Genomic DNA, 22705 nt, shown 5'->3' on the forward strand with positions numbered 1-22705 from the left:
ATATTGAACACTTTTTTTATAATATGGAACATTTTTTTTCCAAATTATGAAATTAGTCTAAGCTTGGTGTGTTTTGATAAAAACTTAATTAATCTCTTTAAACTTTGTGATTCTTAATTTTAAAATACATGGCATATTGGCCTTAATTTTTAAAAAAAAATACTGATAATAACAATTTAAGATCTTTTTGAAAAAAATATACTGATAATAACAATTTAAGAATCTTTTTTGGCTCTTTTGGTAGCCCTTACAAGGGCTGCTGACTACTGCTGTACTCGAATGCAAGTAAATTAGATTGGATATTGTTCTGCTATATGTTGACATATGTTATTGAAGGATTCTTCTGTAGTTTTACCCCAGCGGTCTCCCCACATTCTCTCTTCTAAATATGTTGGTAGGGCATCTGCTGTTACACCTTCCATCACCTTAAGTTCACAAAATGGTTGACTGTATCATGGATCATGGTCCAAGTGAAGACTACAACTCAAGACAGGACATACAGAAACCATCCACAGAACCCAGGGCCGGACACGCAGTCAAAATAAAAAGGACTTCTATTGAGACCCAATGAACATACAGAAAAAGAATGATGACTACGACCACCAGACCTGATAACACAGCTACTATACAGAAGACATTCCAGACACAGCTGCAGATAAAGATGAGTCTTACCATGACCAAACAACAACTCCAGACAGAAATTACAGACAACAGAGACACCATTGACTAACTTAAGGACCACGGACCCATGGAGACCATGACCATAGACCAGATGAGACTGACCCTTCTTACATCACTTGTATACAGACAGTTTTAATTATCTATGAAAACTTTAATATGCTTAAATTGTTATGTTACTGTTTTGCTTTTTGTCAGTGCTATGTAATTTTCCATTTCATATATATGTCTGAAAAATAAGTATTAAATTATATTAGTTTTTTTTTATATTTTATATGTATATAATAATTGGCACTAAAAAAAAACAATCTATATTGAAAAATTCAACAATCCTTACACACATTTTTTTATACAAGGATTGTTGGCAGTCAAGTTAATTGATCAGATGATTATTCAAACAAACAAATATTGATTTAAATTCTACCAATGAGTTAAATATAGATATAAAGTATGGCAAGCCAAAGTGGACAAAAAAAACCATATTTTTAATATAAGAAATTATTTTTTTAATATTAAAAAATCATTTTTTTATAACAATAAATATTTTTTTTAATATAAGAAATTCATTTTCTAATATTAAAAAAATCATTTTTTTAATATTAAAAATTCAATTTCTAATATTAAAAAAAAACAAAAATTTAATATTAGAAAATTAATTTTTGATATTAAAAGTTCATTTTCTAATATTGAAAATTCAATTTCTTATATTAAAAATTATCATTTTTTTTTAATATTAAAAACGTTTACAAGCATCAGACTAATTAAGAAGTTCTAATTTTCAATGTTAAAAATTCATTTTCTTATATTGAAAAATTATTTTCTATTATAAAAAAATGGTTTCAGAAAGGTCTAGGTTGTCTGACTGCGTCCTTTTGTCTTCTTGAAACAATTTATAATAACATTGAACAACACAGTAAAGTATTTGCCGCATTCGTAGACAGTAGAAAAGCCTTTGATAGGGTATGGCGCAAAGCACTTATGGTCAAACTTTGTAACTTAGGTGTTAAAGGTAAAGCTTGGTCCTGTATAAATATGTTATATAGTAATACACAAAGATCGGTTATTGTAAATCAATGCAGATCGAAGTATTTTGAAGTAAATGAAGGGGTAAGGCAAGGTGGTGTGTTATCTAGTTTTTTATAATTTGTGTTTATTAATGATTTAATCAATGAGCTGTGTAATTCTAATCAGGTAACAGGTGTAAATAGTATAAAATGTTGTGCCCCTTCGCTTGCTAACGATATTACATGCATTGCTACAACACCTAAAGCATTACAACGAATGCTTGATGTGTGCACCGACTATGCGAACAAGTGGCGGTTTCAGTTCAATGTCAAGAAATCGTGTGTGATACAATTTTCTAAATCGTTCGTAAAATCACACTTAAACTGGACAGTTAACCAGGAAATAATTCCAATTTTAGAAAGCCATGTGTATTTAGGGATTGAACTCAATGGTAAATTTAAGTCGCTCTCAAGGACAACGAACGTTTGTAGGAAAGGTAGAAACACTTATTTTGCAATTGCCAATATCAGATGTGGAAATACAAATCCGTCAGTGCTTATAAAATTATATAGATTTGTTGTTATACCCACCGTTGTGAAGTATGGAACAATTTAACGAATACCGAGCTAGCACTTCTAAATAGATTTCAACATTTTGTTGTCAAACATGCACAAAAGTTCAGCACACTCACACGATCGGACATTTGCGGAAGTATGGTTGGGTTACGCAGCATAACAAGTGAAATCGAAAAACGCAAACTTTATTTCTTCGGTAAACTTTGCAAGTTGGATAATAGCTGCTTGGCGAAAACTATCTTCCTACACAGACTTTTCACATGCTTAACAGACAATCGAAATCGCATAGGCTCTATACCAGATATTTTAGATATCTTAATCAAATATAACCTGTACGAATCCCTTGCGATCTTTATCAGAGACGGTAACTTTCCTGGTAAATTACAATGGAAACACATGGTGGTAAATGCGGTTCATACAAAACATGATAATGACTGGAAAACACGTATAGACTCACATAGTGGCTTTAGTCGGTTCAGAGAAACCACAATTCCATTGCTGTTGCTGACATCTGGAAGTACCCTACAAACTGCTTTGATTTGCATACCGCTCACATTATTGCTAAATATATTTCCTCTGTACCAAACCTAATCGAACAATCATGTAAATTATTTGATCAAATATTCACCGATATGCTTGTCCATGCTACCCAAAACTGCAGAAGTACTTCAGAGTTGTTTAATGTTTGGATGGACCTTATAATTGAACATTTTCCTCTAGAGCTGTACGTAGAACTCAGCGAGTATGATGATGAATAGCTTGTCCGAATTCTCCTCGGTAGAAAAACTTCCACTGAACTCTGTGATTCCGATATAGATGAATTCAGACGACTCTGCTACATTCATATTGTAAAGTCAACAGGCGAATATATAAGATGCTTACGTTGTTGCTAGGCGCGTAGCTGAGGCCAAAGTGAAGGCAAAATTAAGGCAGGTTCAGTAAGGAACCCTGGTGAGGGGTCCTGGGGGGGAATCGCCCCCCACCCCCCGAAGCTCCGCGGAGATAGCGTTTTAGAGCATCATTTATGCCTCTACTGGATGTATTTTATCTCCAAAAAAAAAAAAAATTGGCAAAATTAAGTGCAGGCAAAAGCTTTTTTGCCTAATGGCAGCTACGCGGCTGGTTGCAATACATTTCTGTAGCTAATGCATGTAATGTCACCAGTACACGAACATATCTTGCTCACTTTACTTGTATATAGATATGAATTAGTAATACAATTCATTATTATCATTATTTAATATTTCCTATTTGTGTCTTAATTATATTTATGTAATTGTAATTCATGTAATCTCTATTTTGAGGAATTAAAGAATGAGTGAATAATATTAAAAAAAATCATTTTTTAATACTAAAAATTCAATTTCTAATATTAAAAAAAATTCATTATTAATATTAGAAAATTAATTTTTGATATTAAAAATTCATTATCTAATATTGAAAATTCAATTTCAAATATTAAAAAATAAATTTTTATTATTAAAAATTCAATTTCTTATATTAAAAATTATCCAATTTTTTAATACTAAAAATGTTAACAAGCCTCAGACTAATAAACAAGTTTTAATTTTCAATATTAAAAATTAATTTTCTTATACTGAAAAATGATTTTCTATTATAAAGAAATGATTTTTAAATATTAGAAATTGAATTTCTAATATTAAAAAAAGTTTTTTAATATTAAAATTGATAAAAGAATTGTTTATATTAAAAAACGATTTTCTGATATTAGAAATAGATTTTTTAATATTAGAAATTGATTTCTTAATATTTGAAATTGATTTTTTTAATACTAAAAATTCATTTTCTTATATTAAAAATTGAATTTCTAATATTAAAAAATGAATTTTTGATATTGAAAATTATTTTTTAATATTAGAAATTTATTTTTTAATATTAGAAAATCATTTTGTTATATAAAAAAATAGGGATTTTTGTCCACTTTGGCTTGCCATAATAAAGATCCTTTATTCTACAATTATTTTTTCATAATTTTGTTTATGGAATTTATTGCATATAAATGTTACCAAATGGAATAGGGTTGAAATGTTCTTCAAAATATTTCCACTTTTATTTATTCTGTTAGGCGAGGAGTTAAATGCTATATACAAACCCTTGTGTTAGGTTACATTTACAAGCATACATGAATATAACTCGAATCGGATTTGACAGCACAAAATTTAATACAAGTGCCAGTTGAGGAAAATGATTCTATTTAATTGATAGAAACGTTCTTTTGCCATTGTTTCTTAACATCACGATGCCACCGATCCATCATACATCTGTAAATACTGTCCAGGAAAATTCATCGCCTCCGAAGAAACAATATTACATCTAATACAATTTTATCCTGATCTCGAGCTTTATTATAAAAAAAAACAAATTATTATAATGAGGAATCTGGAACAAGTGGATATCAATCTAGAAAATTCAGTGTAACCACGTCAACAGTTATTTCAGAAAATAAATCAATTAACCATCAACAACTCTGGGACTATACAGGGAGAACAGAATTATGCATGCAGTCATGACGGTTTACTTATTGTATAAAGCACCGACCATGACTTGGATTTGATGTCGGATAAGATTTTTGTTTTTGCACATAATTATTGGTATTTTAGCTGCAACCGAAATCATTATTCTTATTTGAAAATCTGCTTTGTTAAGTAATGAGGAAAACATAGAGTCATTGTTTTTTTTTAATGAATAAGTAAAACATTTTTTTCAAAATTAATTTTGTTTTTGTTCTAAAAAAAATGCCAGGCCCTCAACCTCGCAAGATTAAACAAAGCATTTTATATCGCTTCGGCTATTCATCAAACTCTTTCAGATCCCGATCAATTGCAGATTTGATCAGAATTTGACCTTGACCCGGGAATAATTCTACAAACAACCTACATAACAATGTTATGCTCTGCGTGATGTATAAATAATTTAATAAATGCCCAAATACAGATCCCGGAGGTACATCAGAAGATATACCGCATAAATTTGATTAAACTGAATTAATAATAACTCTTATTTGTTTCCTCAAATCAAGATAGCTTTTAACAGCCAAGTAATTTATTTTTGACTCCGTAACCACTATATAATATTTTTATAAGTCAAACTTTGTCTGATGTTTTTGAAAAGTCACAAAATACAAACGAGTTGATTTCATTCTTTTCTGATGAATTACGTATACAATTATACATTTCCTGAACTTGGCGCACAGAAGACTATCTAGGCAGGAATCCTGATTGAGTATTTGAAGCGGTATTGCTATTTTAAATAGAATTCCTTGGCTTATGGTATCTGGAACCTGGTGCTTTATTTGATTTTAATATGTTGATAATGTCCAGGATTTCGCTTTAAATAAATCAATCTTCAATTCTGTTGTGAAGTCATATCTTCATTATCGAGTCGGGAAATTAACGAAAATATATATATTTAGGACTGCACAATAACTAGTATAGTCATCCAGGGTCAGAAGTTATCTGATAAAGCTTTATGTGATTTAGTCAGCATCTTCATTATTAGGTAAAGATACACTTCGAAGAATAATATTGTCCAAATTGCGTTCGAATTTTTCTTCTGAAATTTTCTTAAGAAAAAAAATATTTCGTTGCCGTTGATACCTCTCTACATTCCTATCACTTTTGGAATTTAGTGCCAATTTTCTGAGCGATCTAGCTGCACTACATATAAGTTATCGTCCCTGTGAAAAAGCCGATTACCTCAATTGCCTTCTCAAGGAATTGCATGGGCATTGATAGTAACATCCCAGGTAATACTACATACAATCGTACTACTTTTGATAAACAACTATAAGTGCTTCGTGTCTTCTCTCAACATCGAAACAAAATGTGAGGACTTGCCTTACTTGTATTGGATTCCCTAACTTCATGAGAAAGGTATATAGCTAGATCTTCATTTTGCTCCACGAAAGAGGTGCAAATTGACCTTAAAAATTTATTGTCTGCAATGAAAGATGGACAACAAGCTAGTTGCAATACCACCTACTCTCGTAGTGGCATTAACAATATATGGATACTTAAAAATTCTAAAGATTTACTTGAAAACCTTAAATCTCGCAGTTTTTCGGAAAATATTTCTCTTCAAACTTTTGACTTTTCAATTTCAACACTTTACAGTACAATTGAAATTTCGTTTAAAAGAACTTATTCGTAAATCTTTTGCTGGTTCGAGAAAATTTGTTGTTTTTAGGTTACATATCCCTACATTTTTCTAAAACATCTCAAAAGGGTAAAGTGTGCTACACATAGAAAAGCTGGTGTGTAGCATGCTTGATTTCCTATTGATAACATATTTGTCACATTTGGAGGAACTTTTTTTCAACAACAAGTTGCCATTCCAGTGGGCACTTAATGTGCTCCTCTCCTAGCCGACTTGCTTTTGTATTCGTACGAGACTGAATTTATTCATAATCTCGTAAAGAATAACATATAAAAGATGCGAAATATGGGATATTAGGAAATGCTTCTCAAAATTATTTTTCAGATATCAGCCCTTGGTTAAAAAGACTCATTTTTTTATTCAACAATGAGTACATATGATTTCTTGTTGTAAATTATTCTTTGTGATGATATGACCACTGATTTACCGAGTATAACATGCTATTTAATCATCACCGGTAGAGGCGGGTTTGGCGCGCTGTAAAACCTAGATTTAACCCATCATTTCGTTTGAAATGAGAACCATTGCTGTACCAACTACTCCCGTGGTGTAATATCTATTTTGTCAGATTTATTTTGGACGTGACTTAATTATGGATTGGTTAAGTATTCGGTAATTTTTTTGTTACCTTTATTTTCGAATCACTATTGAACCAGGGTTTGTCACGTTTACGCAGAGTATTCACAGGTTGGAATGCATTCCATTCCCTTACTGATCAGACAATATATTGGGAAGCATTTTGATCGAATATATTTACAATTTGTCTCTTCCAAAATATACACCCGAAATTAATTATCAAAAGTACACGCGAACTTTTTAGTTCGCAAGAATAACAGAACAGGGAATCGCTTTTTATAAAAGGGGCAATAAGGGTGTTAAATCCGCTCTGTATCGCTCATTGGTTTTGAAACTGGAAAGATTCATAGTATCATCACCTGTAAGCACGAGATGGTTACTGAATCAGAAGCTTAATCCTATCGCATGGTTTACACGTGCAAAAAAAAACCCCAGAACAAAGAACAAAACAAAGACAACAACAACAACAAAACAAAACAAACAAAAACAAAAACAAAATACAAACTTGAGGCTTTAGACAGCATGAATTGGTCATCTGGAGAACTTGAAATCATGTGATCATGGTTACCATTTGAAGCTTAAATGGTCTCTGGTTAAGATTGGTCGAGGGATTTTCTGCAGTTGCGCAAAATGTAAAGAGTTTACGGACGATCGACAGACGACTGACGACGGACGCAAAGTGATGGCATTAGATCACTGGGACCTGTAGCTGACTGTAGACCCGCACATATCTCCAAAACTATTAGGTTCTGCCAAATTTTGATAATTCTGATTCCGTGTTCAGCATAATGAATTCTATATGCCTTAAAATTTTCGTTTTAATCTTTGAAGCCACGTTGGAGTTATTGCCCTTTTTCAACTTTTTCCAAGAAATAATTCCAAATCATCTTCCAAATATACAGAGGAAGATGTTTAAAAAATGCTGGAATTTTTAATCGACAACATATTTGTCCAGTGTGGTGGACGTGTTTTTCAACAAAGGGTCGGCATTCCAATGGGAACAAATTGTGCTCCTTTACTTGCTGATCTATTCCTTATGAGGCTGACTTTATAGCTGATTTGATCAGAAAGAAAGAATATTGTTTGGCTAGATCCTTCAATCTCAGTCTCCGCTATATAGATGACGTATTATCTTTAAACAATCCTAATTTGGAATTATTTCTTACAAAGTACGAGGAATCTCTACCAAGAACTATATATTTGTATCTAGGTGTACCATCTTTTTTTGGAAAAACAACGATGTATAATGTTTTTTAAGTCGGGATTTCAACTGAGTATGGGGAATAGAAATATACAGTGTTGAAAAATCATAGGTTTTAATGCTCTTATATTCAGATAATAGTCTTGAACTGACTGTCTCCAAAAGATCTTACGAATTTTCAGGATCAACATTGAATTAATACCACTACGGGAGTAACAAGTTTTGTGGTAGGACTGCAGACCCTCTTTGACAGTTGTGAGTATAGAAGTTAAAAGTTTTGAAAGAGGTTTGGTGGTACATTTTGCAGATCCAGCTATGAAACGTTGTTTGTATGGATTCTTGTGAAGTTTAGGAATCCAGTACATAGACGGTAAATCACAATCATCGTCCTTGGTAGAGAGACCAAAAGAGGATAGCACAGATTTATGGTTTTCCACAATCTCTTCTTTGGGGATGTGGTAGCAGTATAGGTCTTATCACTGCTATTATTTTCTACGTCTACCTCTGATAATGAACATTGGATATAAAACGTTTTGCAGACAAAAAACAATGTTGTTTTGGGCTTTGTCTGCTGGTACGACAACATATTTGTCATGTATAATAGACAATGTTTTTGCTACATCGGGGTCTTTGAAAACTGATGTAGCCTTGGCACTCATTGACCTACTTAAAACTTTCATTCGTTTCAAAATTAAAGACCTCACGGCCTGTAACCACTCTGACAGAGAATCAATGTCTTCTTGTTCTCGTTTTATCCATTTTCTTGCATAGTCCTCGACGGCATCCATAAGAACTTTAAAGTTATAATTCCAATTTATGGAGCGTGGTTCACGGTACTTGGGACCTTTAGAAAAGATATTACGTAGAGATTCGTTTTCGATAATGGTTAAATCTCCCGTAATGACGTGACCAGAAGGACCATATTTGAATGGAGAGCTTTTGCAAGAACAGTCAGGGGGTTTAGCTTTGAAGTCCCCAATCTCGAGGTTCTGCAATAGCCTTTTATAATTGAAAATTTTGGATGCAATGGGTGAAGTATAGGAATATGAAATAATTGGTATGGATTTGTCTTTGAAATATGGGGGAATTTTGTTGGTAACCTTTTTGTGATGGAGGATGTTAGCCAAATTAATTGCATCTATACCTTTGTTGACAAACGGTAGTGGAAGAAATGATCGTTTTCTTCATCTTGACTTTTCACACAAACTGGTTTAAAATGTAAAATGGGTCGCTGAATCCAGAATCGATGATGTCGCTGAATTTATACGCTCCCGACTAGAGGTGTCTAGATAGACACCAAAGCAGGAACCTAATTAGACATGAGGGGGAAGAATATACCCACTTAAACCTTGAAAACAGAGGTTATTTTCTCTTGAAATGACATTTTCCGTTATTTGCATATTTTTTCTTCAGAAAAATAGGTCATGCAATTAACAGTAATCCACTGTATCAAGTTTAGTGGTTTAACCTATATCCGGTGCAATCACAAATTTGGACTTTTTTGTAACGGAGAACAGATGCGTGTGTGGATTATATGTCATAAAGGTCAGGTCAAAGGTGTTTTACAGACATATTCAAATCAGCTCAAAATTTCATATAGCAAATTATTTTTTTTTACATTTAATAAAGAATTTCCAGGCTACGTGTATAGAAACAAAACAAGTCCATTTTTTTTGAATTTTTGTCAGAGGCTTAATGGTTGGGTTAACCCACTACAGTATATAATACATGATTTTGTGAATTTTAAGATAATGGTATAAAATTTTATTGTACACATGAGTGGAGACCAATGTTTTTGCCCAAAATGCTGAAGTTGGCATACAAATTATCTGTATGATCATGAATCTAAGATGATGAACCTCTGTAATAAATGATATTATATTAAGAACAATAAATTGATCTGAAATGCATTAAACTCGCATGACTCTCATAACTTCAGGGAGTCACAAATTGGCTAATCTGTCCAGTAAACATGATTCACCTTCCTTTATATTTTTTTTGTGAGCAGACAAACCCAAAATGAAATGAAACTCATACCAGTGTAACCGGATAACCAGCATAGAGACTAACACACATATTATTTCATTTTTTAATTTGTAAAAGGGATCATAATAAAACAAAGAACTATTACAAAATAAATTACATACTCTATTTACAATTATATCACAGAAATAAAATAATAAAAACTACACACACTAACAATACTGTGGTGAGGCTGGTTTTGGGACTGGCTTGAGGGACTACTTGGAATATTACTTCATGTTTGATTCAAGGTTCATTTCTTTCTTACAATGGATGATTAATCAATGTAAAAAACGTTTTATTCATCTAATTTATTCTACTTACCAACTGCAGTCGGTAATAGTTTTAAAAAAAAATAATGTATTTACACATTAGACATAACATTCTTTGTTCAAGTAGGCAAACAAATTGAGATGGTTTTATCAGGTTTATGAAATATTTTCCCAGCAATGCAAATATCTAAAAAGGCATCACCTTTTCCCTAATTGTCAACACTCACCACACTATTGATATATTAATTAGAACATTGATTTACAGGCACATTAGCACATCTAGTAAATATTTTATGGTTCAAATACATGTATATGGCATATATCTGAAAAAAATAAATAAGAAAATATACTATCTATTGGTATAATTTCTATATGTAACTATAAGTACTTACTATATTCATGTGAAAACCTAAACCAGTATCTAATATTACTGTAACCATGTATCTTGTTGAGCACCTTTAAAGATAATAATATGAAATATCCCCCAAAATCTATGTGATGACAAATGTTGATCTAATTTATATATATTGTTAATTTTTAGAAAAAAAATAAGTTAATAAAAAGTAAGACCTAAGGATCATGATGAAATAAAATTACAGTATATAAACCAATAAACCAAGGGAGACAACTAGTCCTGGAAACCTGACGAAATTGTCAGTATGATCTTTCAAGATTGAAGAATGAAAATTATTTGGTTTAAAAATCTTAAAAGTTCTTACCAACACAGTAAAAAATAGTTAACTAACGAAATGAATCTGATTTCAATCTTTTATTCTTAATGGTTTTAAAGTTCTAATACAAGATTTAGTCAAACTTAAGTTACACTACTAACAGCTCAAAATTATCAAGGACTTACTGAGTGGCTCTTGGGTCAACTTAATGATTTATAAAAGTTTCTCAAAAATCTAGAGTCCTCATGCAGTATGAATAGCTGACAGTTATTGATGAAATATTGATCCAAAGCATTGCTATTTACTTCTGAGTAGTGCTAGTTATTCTTTTACAAATAGATATCTGTTCAACTACAAAAGAAGAATTTCACTAAAACAGTTAACTGAGAGACACATTAAAACAGATACTGCAAAAACTACAAGGTTTGACACCTACCACTTTGGCACACTAGTCAACAAGGCTAGAAGTGAAAAATATCAACCATACTGCTATCCTCTAATGATGAACCAAGTGTATCAAGATAATTACTAGGCTTATCTGGCCAATTCTGGCTAATTGACCAGGTACTACCCTGAGGATAGCAGGTTGGGATATTAGAAGTGTCAAACCATTACTAACATAGCTACAACAAAGAAAGCACATTTACTTTTATTTCTTCAAGGAAAACTTGTAAAACAACAATTCTAATAAAAATAACCTTACTCCTTATTTGTTTAAATGTACAAAAAAATAAACTATGGAATGTTTGCACCACTCATTAAATATCAAAGCAATACAACTTATTATTGTGACCAGCTGTTTAATAAACTCATGTGATAGCCAGAGGTAGTTTAACACTGTCCATTATTACCCCTTCAACATTGTCTTTGTTTTAGTACTATATATTACCAATCAGGGGATGTATTTCAGGTAAAGGGTTGCATAAATAGAACTTTAGTTGAAGCTTAGCATATATTTGTGAAAAACAATATTTTGTGCAAAAAGAAAAAAATGTTTCTCTAATTACATCCAGCATTCTTTCCTTCGACCTGTGACAGACAATTTTATGTTACCTTCTCTCTATTGATTTACATTAACTGTTCAAATCATAACAATTTCTGGATCAAAAAATTTAACATAAGTCATACAACATACCAATTATACATACTAACAGGTTTAAACAATTTACAATCATACCTTTTATTAACAAATATCTTTCTATCCCTTTTTGAGAAATATAACTTGGAAAGTTTGAATATAATATTGACATACTATATATACAATAAGAGTGATTTAACTGCCATATTTGTTATGTTTGTAAATAAAAGGATTTAAAATAAGGATTATTTCAAATGAGTACTGATATACTGATATGTATAAAAATCAAGAATATAACTATCAAACATCCTTCTTAACATCCATCAAAGAACAATGTTATTATCAAATATATATACATTGTATTTACAAAAGAAAGTGAATCATGCCTCAAATTCTTTTAACATATCCATGTATTGTAATTTCACAGTTTAAACTCAATGCAAGACTATAATTGAAATGTTTTGTAAAATTTAATTTTGAAGAAGGTAAACTTTAATCTTTTTAACCAAATGAAATGAGATGATTTGCAATTGTTTCTAATTACCATTCACATCATCGTTAATTTTCATAACTTGTACATGGAGTGGTACTGATATAATTGATAAATATACATTTTGTATATGTAATATAAATACATTCTAACTTTTTGAATGAGCTTTATAAACAGACACTGACCATCATATAAGTACAATATGCACAGAGAGTAATTTGTACTTCAGTTATATAAACAATTATGAAAGTTGCAATTTGTCACACAAGTTATGTGGTATTTAGAATTTTTAACATAGTAGTATCTTCTTGTAAATCATAACTATATCATCTATAAATAATGCATAAGCTGATAGCAGAGAAGGCTCACAAAATAAATACTCCACTTCACATGAACTCAAAAAGTTGGATTATCTCCCCTAGCAAACTTCAACAGTCATTATCTTCCTAACTGCACATCTATATGTGAAATCCTATCACCTACCTAAAACTGTCTTGCTACATGCAAACTTACCTATGAAGCCCAACTTTTTTTACAAACACTGAATCCATTAAATGGCTTAGTATAAGTTGCACATGCAGGCGACTACATGAATCATAGACAGACAGACATTGTGATTCCAATTCCAACTTTTGATTGAAGGAGTATAAAAATATTACACAGAAAGATTAATACTAATAATAAGGTGATTATCTTCATCCTTGACTAGGTAACTATCATGAATTAAACAGTAACTTACAATGGTATAATAACCACCAGAGGATTCTGTTTAATCATCTTCTATACTTAACAATTATGAACATTTGCATTTCCTTTAATGTTATTACGAAGATTAAACACAGTTTTGAAGCATCTTTATCCAATACATTACTTTAAAGTTACCAAAACAATACCTATCACATATTGCTGTGGTTCAAAAAGATAAATCTTTTAGAAATATTATATTGGGCATGCACAATAATTTACACATTATAAGATGTAAAATAAGCAAAGCCAGAAAATAAAAAGCAGAATACACCATGATTAAAACTGGATTTTCATGAGAAATTAGCACGAGGAGTATTATAATAGTAAGGCAGGAATAATATAAAGAATAATAAAAAATGGAACACAATAATGTGATTGTCTCCATCACCAAAAGTATAAATAGAGGGAGATGATATAAATAAGAATTTGTTCAAGTTTTCACTCCAAAGTTCTCCACTGAGTATGTGTAGTGGATGGGACTTGATAGTATCACATCACAACCAGTCAGTGGCCACTGCATAAAGTTTTTGTATTCTCGTTAAGGAATAAAACTTCAGATAACACATTTGAATAAAAAGTGTTTAAACTTGTTTTTGGTGCTTTGTTCAATACTAAACCACATAGGCTAAAACCACTTTTGAGATCTTGAACGAGATCAATATAGATATATTTCATCTTAAACTTTGCAGTGGTCTCACTGAAATTTCATAAATCTGATCACATTAAATTAAAAAACAATATATCAACTTATTGAATCAAATCGCAAGATAATAAAAAATCAAAATTAACATCAACAATTCTCTCTTAAAAGATAATTAACAATAAACTAAAACCTAAAACTAAAAGTCTTAAATCTTCTCAATCTGTCATGTCTTCATCCAACGAATACATGTATGTGCTATCAAAAGTTGGGAATCATTGCAACAGTCACCACAAAACCCATGAAAAATGTAAATAACATAAATGGTGTGAATATATTCCAGACTGGCCATAATCCAACAGTTACACTGAAAAACAAATGGCATTACCAGTATAGTATTTATTTATAACTTATATGATCACCTATTTAAATAAGGGCTTAAGACAAATGATCAAATGTACATTTTGTTAGCCTTTTCTAGATGAGGACTGAAGACAAAATAAAATATGTACATTTTGCTTGCCTTTTCTTGATGATAAACTAATCAATGTACATTTTGCTTGCCATTTCTTGATAATGACTGAAGACAAGCTAATAAATGTACATTTTGTTTGTCTTTCCGTGATAAGGGCTGGGCAAACTAATTAATGTATTTATTGCCTGCCATTTCTTGATGAGGACTGAAGACAAACTAATAAAAGTACGTTTTGTTCGCCATTTCTTGATGAGGACTGAAGACAAAGTAATAAATATAAATTTTGCTTGTCTTTCCTTAATGATAAACTAATAAATGTACATTTTGCTTGCCATTTCTTGATGAGGACAGAAGACAAACTAATAAATGTATGTTTTGCTTGTCTTTCCTTCATAATGACTGAAGATAAACTGATAAATGTACATTTTGTTTGTCTTTCCGTGATAAGGACTGGGCAAACTAATTAATGTATTTATTGCTTGCCATTTCTTGATAAGGACTGAAGACAAACTAATAAATGTACATTTTGCTTATCTTTCCTTGATGACAATCTAGTATATGTACATTTTGCTTGTCTTACTTTGATAAAGACTGAAGACAAGCTAATAAATGTACATTTTGTTTGTCTTTCCGTGATAAGGACTGGGCAAACTAATTAATGTATTTATTGCTTGCCATTTCTTGATGAGGACTGGACAAACTAATTAATGTATTTATTGCTTGCCATTTCTTGATGAGGACTGAAGACAAACTAATAAATGTACATATTGCTTGCCTTTTCTTGATGAGGAGTGAAGACAAACTAATAAATGTACATTTTGCATGTCTTTCCTTGATGATAAACTAATAAATGTACATTTTGTTTGTCTTTCCGTGATAAGGACTGGACAAACTAATTAATGTATTTATTGCTTGCCATTTCTTGATGAGGACTGGAGACAAACTAATTAATGTATTTATTGCTTGCCATTTCTTGATAATGACTGAAGACAAGCTAATAAATATACATTTTGTTTGTCTTTCCGTGATAAGGACTGGGCAAACTAATTAATGTATTTATTGCTTGCCATTTCTTGATGAGGACTGAAGACAAACTAATAAATGTACGTTTTGCTCGCCATTTCTTGATGAGGACTGAAGACAAAGTAATAAATATAAATTTTGCTTGTCTTTCCTTGATGATAAACTAATAAATGTACATTTTGCTTGCCATTTCTTGATGAGGACAGAAGACAAACTAATAAATGTATGTTTTGCTTGTCTTTCCTTGATAATGACTGAAGATAAACTGATAAATGTACATTTTGCATGTCATTCCTTGATAAGGACTACCTGTAAGCATACAATTATATCCTTTCTTTACTGGACTTATTAATATAGAAATTCTCAAAGATACTCTTTAGTGATTATATTGAATGCACAAACAGAGATGATAGAGTTGTATCCATTAATTCATTTAAAACTACCATTGAATAACAATGTGGCTTCTAGCATAGGAAAAAAATTCATACCATACATGTATAACATTAGAATATTTTCATGTTTATTTGAATAGAAAAGCCATTGTATTAGGTTTATTGCATTATAAATGTAATAACTTCACAATATCATATGTTTTTTTTTCACTTAAAGACAAATCACACTATTATTTATGCACATTTTATGGCACAAACTATTATATCGTCGTCAATTTGTGACATCGCTTTTAGTACGAAATTCAAGATTTATCTCCCTTTGACCGTAGAAGCAATATGACATCAAGATTGAAGGGCCGCTTTGAAAAAATCTTCCGTAAATGCCAGGCGTTCATCCATATGTCTGTCTGTCCTACACAAACTCACGACTACAATTTCACAACGGATTCAGAGGAAACTTATACCAAATGTTACTAATACTTAGACTTTGAAAAAAATGATAATCAGCATTGTCTGATAGTTTTAGAGAGAGTTATGCCAATTTGATTAACAAACATTTTAGCGAGGATTGGATGGGAGATATAGAACAATGTTCTTTTCTTGGAGAATGTGAGCTAGTTTTCCTAATCCCGAGAAGATGTTTAAATAAGGAATATAAAAGATAGTCCTGTATTATTGCAAAAAAAAACATAATTTGATAGTACATTTACTGAGGTAAAAATGTAGAAAAAGTTTCATGCGGAGTATCTAATCCAGGCGCGGATTCAGAGGGGCGGATCCGGTGAATGCTCCTCCCTTGAAAATTTGAGGATATTTTATTTGTATGAAATCATGATTGATTGTTGTCCATTTGCAAAAAAAATCTATGCAGTATCAGAGTAGGAACACTGGAAAAATAATATAGCCTTACAATCAGGATGTATGTTTACCGATGAGGATAGCCTGCCAATTTATTTTCTTGGATTCGAGGATAAAATTTTCTGTCCTGCCCTTTTTGTTTATTAACTTTTTTCTTCTGCATAGAGCGCTGAAATATTTTTTAATGTAAATGAAAAATATTAGGACAATAATAGATCATGCGTTTATATTTCTTGAAAATTTCAATTCTGAATTTTTATTTCAAATTTGACACAAAGAATGCCACAAGAAGACACAAACGTGTACATATGGGAGGTGCACTCTCTTACATGTAAAACAAACTTCATCGGTGACTGTTGTGAGATATTTTCTTCCTATTGATTAGTAAAAACATTACATGTACTACTAACTGTTGCAATGCTCCAAGTATATTTGTAAATGTTGAACTTAAGATCTTGATAAGTCACTTGCTATTGAAGTATTATAAATAAACATTGTGGTACGTGTAAATTAAAATATGAATATGAATTATAACATGTTCATACGAAGAGACACGGTCATGCAACCAGAATAGTTTTATGTATATATCGCCTTTTGCCCAATGTTCTGTTCTCTCTAGTCATAATTCTTTTTGTCTTCCGCTTATTTCTTCAAAGTCAAGTTTTGTATTACCGTTTTAAATATTCTATTTCTTCTAAAGACGTTCCGTCGCTGACTTTGACGTAACGTCATCCAACATAACATTTGGAGTAGGAAACGTCCAATAACCAAACAAATTTCAGCGGAAATGGTACACAAATGGGATTAACTTTCTTAATTGATCGGTGACACCCACTTTTTAAAAAAGAGTCTATAACATCAGCTAATGGATACCTTTTCATACCGCAAGTTTGAAAAAAAATCTTAACGTGAGAAGTATTTCAGATTACTGTGAATATGGTTCAAAAGTTAGTTTTTCTTTTGGCGGGAAACAATAAAAGGTTCCTTTTAGATGGACAAAACTCATTCTATTTTGTTTTTAATGTTTTATAAATGAAATACAGACTACTTACAATCTACTGGTGTACGGCATGTGTCAATTGTAAAAAATATTGGCAAGATCAGAGACGTCTGAATTGAATTCGGAAAATGACAAAAACTCCAGATTTTACTAATTTTTGAACTGCTATATCTTTGTTAAAAGCATGGTGACCTATATTTTTTAAAATTTCACGAAATTCCTAATGTCGAAACTGGTTAGTGTGATTTGTCTTTAAGCAAGTTCCCCTGGCTTTCCTATATGGAAAAATTTCATGCAATGTATGAGCCTCATTATAACCCTACATTCTAAGTGAATGATTCTTGTTAGAATGCTTTGTTTGTGTTGTCTTGGGCATCAGACATGTTTGGAATTTTTTTAAATTCATCCACGATATTTAAATTAAACTACTTACCACACTCCTCCCATAATAAAAGCCCCAGTTGCTACAGGTATGGCACAGGGATAATTTTTCTCCCAGTCATCTGAACTCATCTTTTTAATCCATGACAAATAAACAATTAAGAAAAATGCTATTCCAATGTTTACAAGAATCATAATTCCACCAATATTAAACCATAATCTGAAATTATAATATGCTTATATTTTTATAAAAGAAATTCATACCTTCATATAATAGCATCCAACTGGGATTTTTCAGTGTAACTTTTTAAGAGTGAAAACATTAAGTGTTACTTTTCTTATTGACAATTTACAGCTAGTTGAAATAGATCATTTCCAACTTCAATACAAAATCTAAGTAGGCTACTGAATAATTTAAATAGCTATCTAGATCATGAACCATTCACCTCGCTTGATAAGCAAATACTGAAAAAATGTTGAAAAAGGACAATAACTCTGACATTGCCTAACAGATTTACAATAAAATTTGACCACAGATAGAACTCACCATGTTTAACACTCTTACTTTATCAGAATTTTGCTAAATCAAAAGGTTCTAAATATATATATGAAAAACTTCTCTCTGACCACCATATTTTATTTTCAGTGACAGCAGTCATGTTTTTTGACTGATCAAAAATTCCCACATTGTTTCCATGCAGAATACCTTAAAGGAACATTCATACAAGTATGGTTCTAATTGGTGCAGTAGCGTCAGAGGAGAAGATATTTGAAAGTAATTACATTAAAAACAGCAAAAAAAATGTAGAAAAAAGGGCAATAACTCCAAAATTGCTTAACAGATTTACATGAAAATTTGACCACAGATACAAGTAGATCTCATCATGCTGAATCATATAACCCTATTTCAGAATTTGGCTAAATTGAAGGGTTTTGGAGATGTGTGAAGAACTTCTTTCTGACCCTTATGTTTTAATATAAGTAACAGTGGCCATGTTTTTTGACAGATCAAATATCCCCATGCCAGTTCTATGCAGAATATTATTATTATTATTATTATTATTGCAGAGAATTAGGGTATTCCCTAAGGAACATTCAAAGCAAGTTTTGTTCCAATTGGTAACCTAGTTTCAGAAGTGGAGTTTCAGAAAAAATTGTTAAAGAAAACAACAGATGCCAAAAGATGGCAGTAGCTCACAATGCCTGAAGTTATAAATTTGTAGAATTACTCAAAGCATTTGCGAGTTATCAAATTTTGCCTAAACAGATAAACAGATGAATGGACATCAGTTTACATGTACCAATGATAGTGATGTGTAAAAAATGCAGACATACAACAATGTATCCTGCCAGGTGAGGATATTTATAGGCCAGTGGCCTGCTATCCAATTCTTTTCATTTATTTATTTAATTGAATAAAATATGTTTAAATAGATGTATCCAGCCCTCAGACAATACCATTTCAGAGTGTCTACATACATGTACAACAAGGACTTACTCTTAATGGTGTGTTTTTTCATTACACCCTCTTTTTTCAATCAAAAACATAACAGACGGCTCACTTCTTCAGAGTGTATTTATAATTGAACTACAATATATTCAGAAATTATTGAAATGACTTGGTTTATATTCACAAGCATTTAATTTTAGAATAGATCACTGAAACACCAATTAACTTATAAAATGCATTGTGACAGCTCATCAAATAATTCACCTGTCAACTCTGGGATCATATCGTACTGCAACATAAAAATCTGTGTAATAAAACAAAGCTATTGAACCAATAAACCAAAGAATATTTTGGATACTGTAAGGATAATCTCTACTTCTGTATTTTTCAAATTTCTTTTCAAATTTTTGGCGTGTTTTCTCATCCAGGTTTTCACTCAATGTGTATTTTTCTTTTCGCTCCAAGTCAACAGCATCTGGAAAAAAAGAATATTGATAATAAAGAAGAGATGTGGTGGAAATGACCCAAACTGTCAAATACAAACTAAACCAAGTCTATACTAATAAAGATGAACAAGAGACTCCAAGGGGGCCTTAATGGCTTACCTGGGTACTACAATGTACAAAAGTGATTTTTTTATATACATGAACAAATGCAAAAAAAAAAATATGAGTGTTTACTGTCATGTGCTGAAAAAAATAGAGTCGGTAGGTAGATTTTTTTGGGTTTATTTTGGGGTGGGGGAGTTCAATTGTAGTTTGTTGACTAATAAGCTTCATAGAGAGAAACAGAAGACACTGTAATGGTGCACATGCTTGTCTATCAGCAATTTTTTTTAAAAATTGCTGGCAGTGCTGGCACTGGAGGCTGCCATTGTTGTTTAATACGATAAATACAGGTCCCGACGATGGAAAAGACAGGAATTTCCGAAAATTGCCGACAAAAAAAGTTAGGGTCAATGCGATAAAATGAGGGTGTGTCGGGTGACCGTTAACACACATTTTTTTTGGCCAAACCCAGAACAACCTGATAACAAATGAATTTTAAAAAATATAAATAAATTGCTACTTGAACTACATTTTGTAAGAATTTGGTTTTAATTAACATAGTCTCATTAGTAAGGCCAAATGAAAAATAAGTATGATTCTAGACACCTCTTTGAAAATTCAAAGTGCTGTTAGCACTACGTTTTTTTAATTCTTGTGAAAATTGTAGCATGAACAAAATTTAAAAAATTACAAGATGTGAAATAAAACTATAATTGTACATCTGCATTGCCAGTATTATTTTGAAGTATTTTGTCTAGTATGTATAAACTGAATTTCAAGCAATACAACTGATTTCTGAAGTAAAACTGTATCGACAGTTTAACAGTATCCAACTTCACACACATTTACATTTTTTCTCAGTTTCACCCTTTTCCCAATTATTTTAAACCTGTCCAAAAGCTAATTTGCAATCACATTCAAAAATATTCCTACAAAAATATATGTCAATTCCTATAAAACTTTCCAAATTAGACACTTTTTATCAATTTTCAGTATAAAGGTTTGTTTAAATAGACAATGGATGACTTGAAAAATGATTTTAAAGTTCCCTAAGGAAGCAAACAAATTTACCTCAAATTTAAGAGTTATCTCCCTTTTTCAATGCTTTCTATGTAATTTATTTCTCTTCAATCGTAGCAGTTAATCAAAAACAACATTCAACTATGAGAAAGGATGCATTTGTAATATATAAAATAGAAGATTATTTTTTAAACAAAATTTGTAATGTGCCACCCACAGCCTGGTTTTCGCTTGAACTCCCTCTTAACAATTCATTCATTTATTGATATCAATAGCAAATTTATATCATGATAATGTTTATTGATTTCAATAAATAATTATCAGCATGTTGATAAATATTTAGTAACACTTGAATACTTCAGCTATTTATATCAATATTTATTTCTTAACATGGGAATAAATATTTACTCATATCAATAAATGAAAAATTTTATATATATATATATATATATATATATAAAACTTAATATTTTATTTATTGATAGTCATAAAAAGGAATAAATTCCACAATGGCTGGCCATATTGCAAAGTTCAACTGTTCCTTTTTTGTTGAAGTTGCCAAGATGTTGTCCACTACAAATCAAAAAGACAGTTTTTTTCTAGTTTAAAGTTAAATAATTGTTTCTTTGAATTTTTTGTTGCAGTATAACACATTGAAATGCTCCTAACAGTTGATAAAACCTAGGCACAGCCTTGTCTTTTCACAAAGTTCTCAGCCCCAGTGGTATAATATTTATGTCAAGTCAGTCCATTGTTATATTATTATAGACAAACATATTTTGTAGTCCTGTATGGCTGTAACATAAAACCATGTATTTATATATATCCTTCGTGTTTTAATAAGATTTTGTGTGCAGTCAATGTGCTAGCGTTTTGACTAAAAAAAAATTCAAAAAATGAAAATATCCAATAAAATCATAAAAAATAAACATAGAATACGTGGTTTTATGTTAGCTTAACCGGACATTGAACCCCGTTGCCGAAATATTATATTATCGCCGATACCACAGGAAAGAACAACATTAACCTGGATCTAGAGCTTCGAGATAAGCTCCTGCTATTTTTCTTTGAACCCGTTGTCTTATGTTTTGCATCTGGGCACCGTCTGACACCAAGAGACTTTCAGTTTCTGCCATTATGAACTTGTTTTGTTTTGTCAATAATAGTGATTTTTCAAAGTCACTAATGCGGTTTTTAGTCAGTAAATTTTTGGATCGCTATTCAAGCTTTGTTTGACAAAGAACGTTATAGTACTTTTCAGCACAATAAACTTGGTTGGACACTTTAAATATATCGGTATGTTTATGTAAGTTTTACTTGCTCATATATTAATTGATATTTTTTTTTTCATTTAGGAAGACGGTTTCAGTTGAATAATCATTTTTAATTCACCAATATCTCACCATGAAATTATAAATTTTACAAAA

At 31.1% G+C, this 22705-nt stretch overlaps 1 protein-coding gene across 1 annotated transcript; it reads right to left on the reverse strand.

Annotated features, from left to right (window-relative positions):
- Window positions 1-11813: 11813 nt before the first annotated feature.
- Window positions 11814-22465, reverse strand: LOC148622657 (transmembrane protein 128-like). Its single transcript, XM_088572637.1, has 4 exons — window positions 22306-22465; window positions 19975-20185; window positions 18313-18480; window positions 11814-14498 (listed from the first exon to the last, which is right to left on the reverse strand). The coding sequence occupies exons 1-4, from the start codon at window positions 22412-22414 to the stop codon at window positions 14393-14395; spliced, it is 594 nt and encodes a 197-aa protein (XP_088428763.1). The 5' UTR covers window positions 22415-22465; the 3' UTR covers window positions 11814-14392.
- Between the last annotated feature and the right edge of the window lie 240 nt (window positions 22466-22705).

The sequence above is a fragment of the Perna viridis genome, chromosome 3 (assembly GCF_037379345.1).
Source record: "Perna viridis isolate PV_CMFRI_1.1 ecotype Kerala chromosome 3, ASM3737934v1, whole genome shotgun sequence".
Lineage (NCBI taxonomy): Eukaryota > Metazoa > Mollusca > Bivalvia > Mytilida > Mytilidae > Perna > Perna viridis.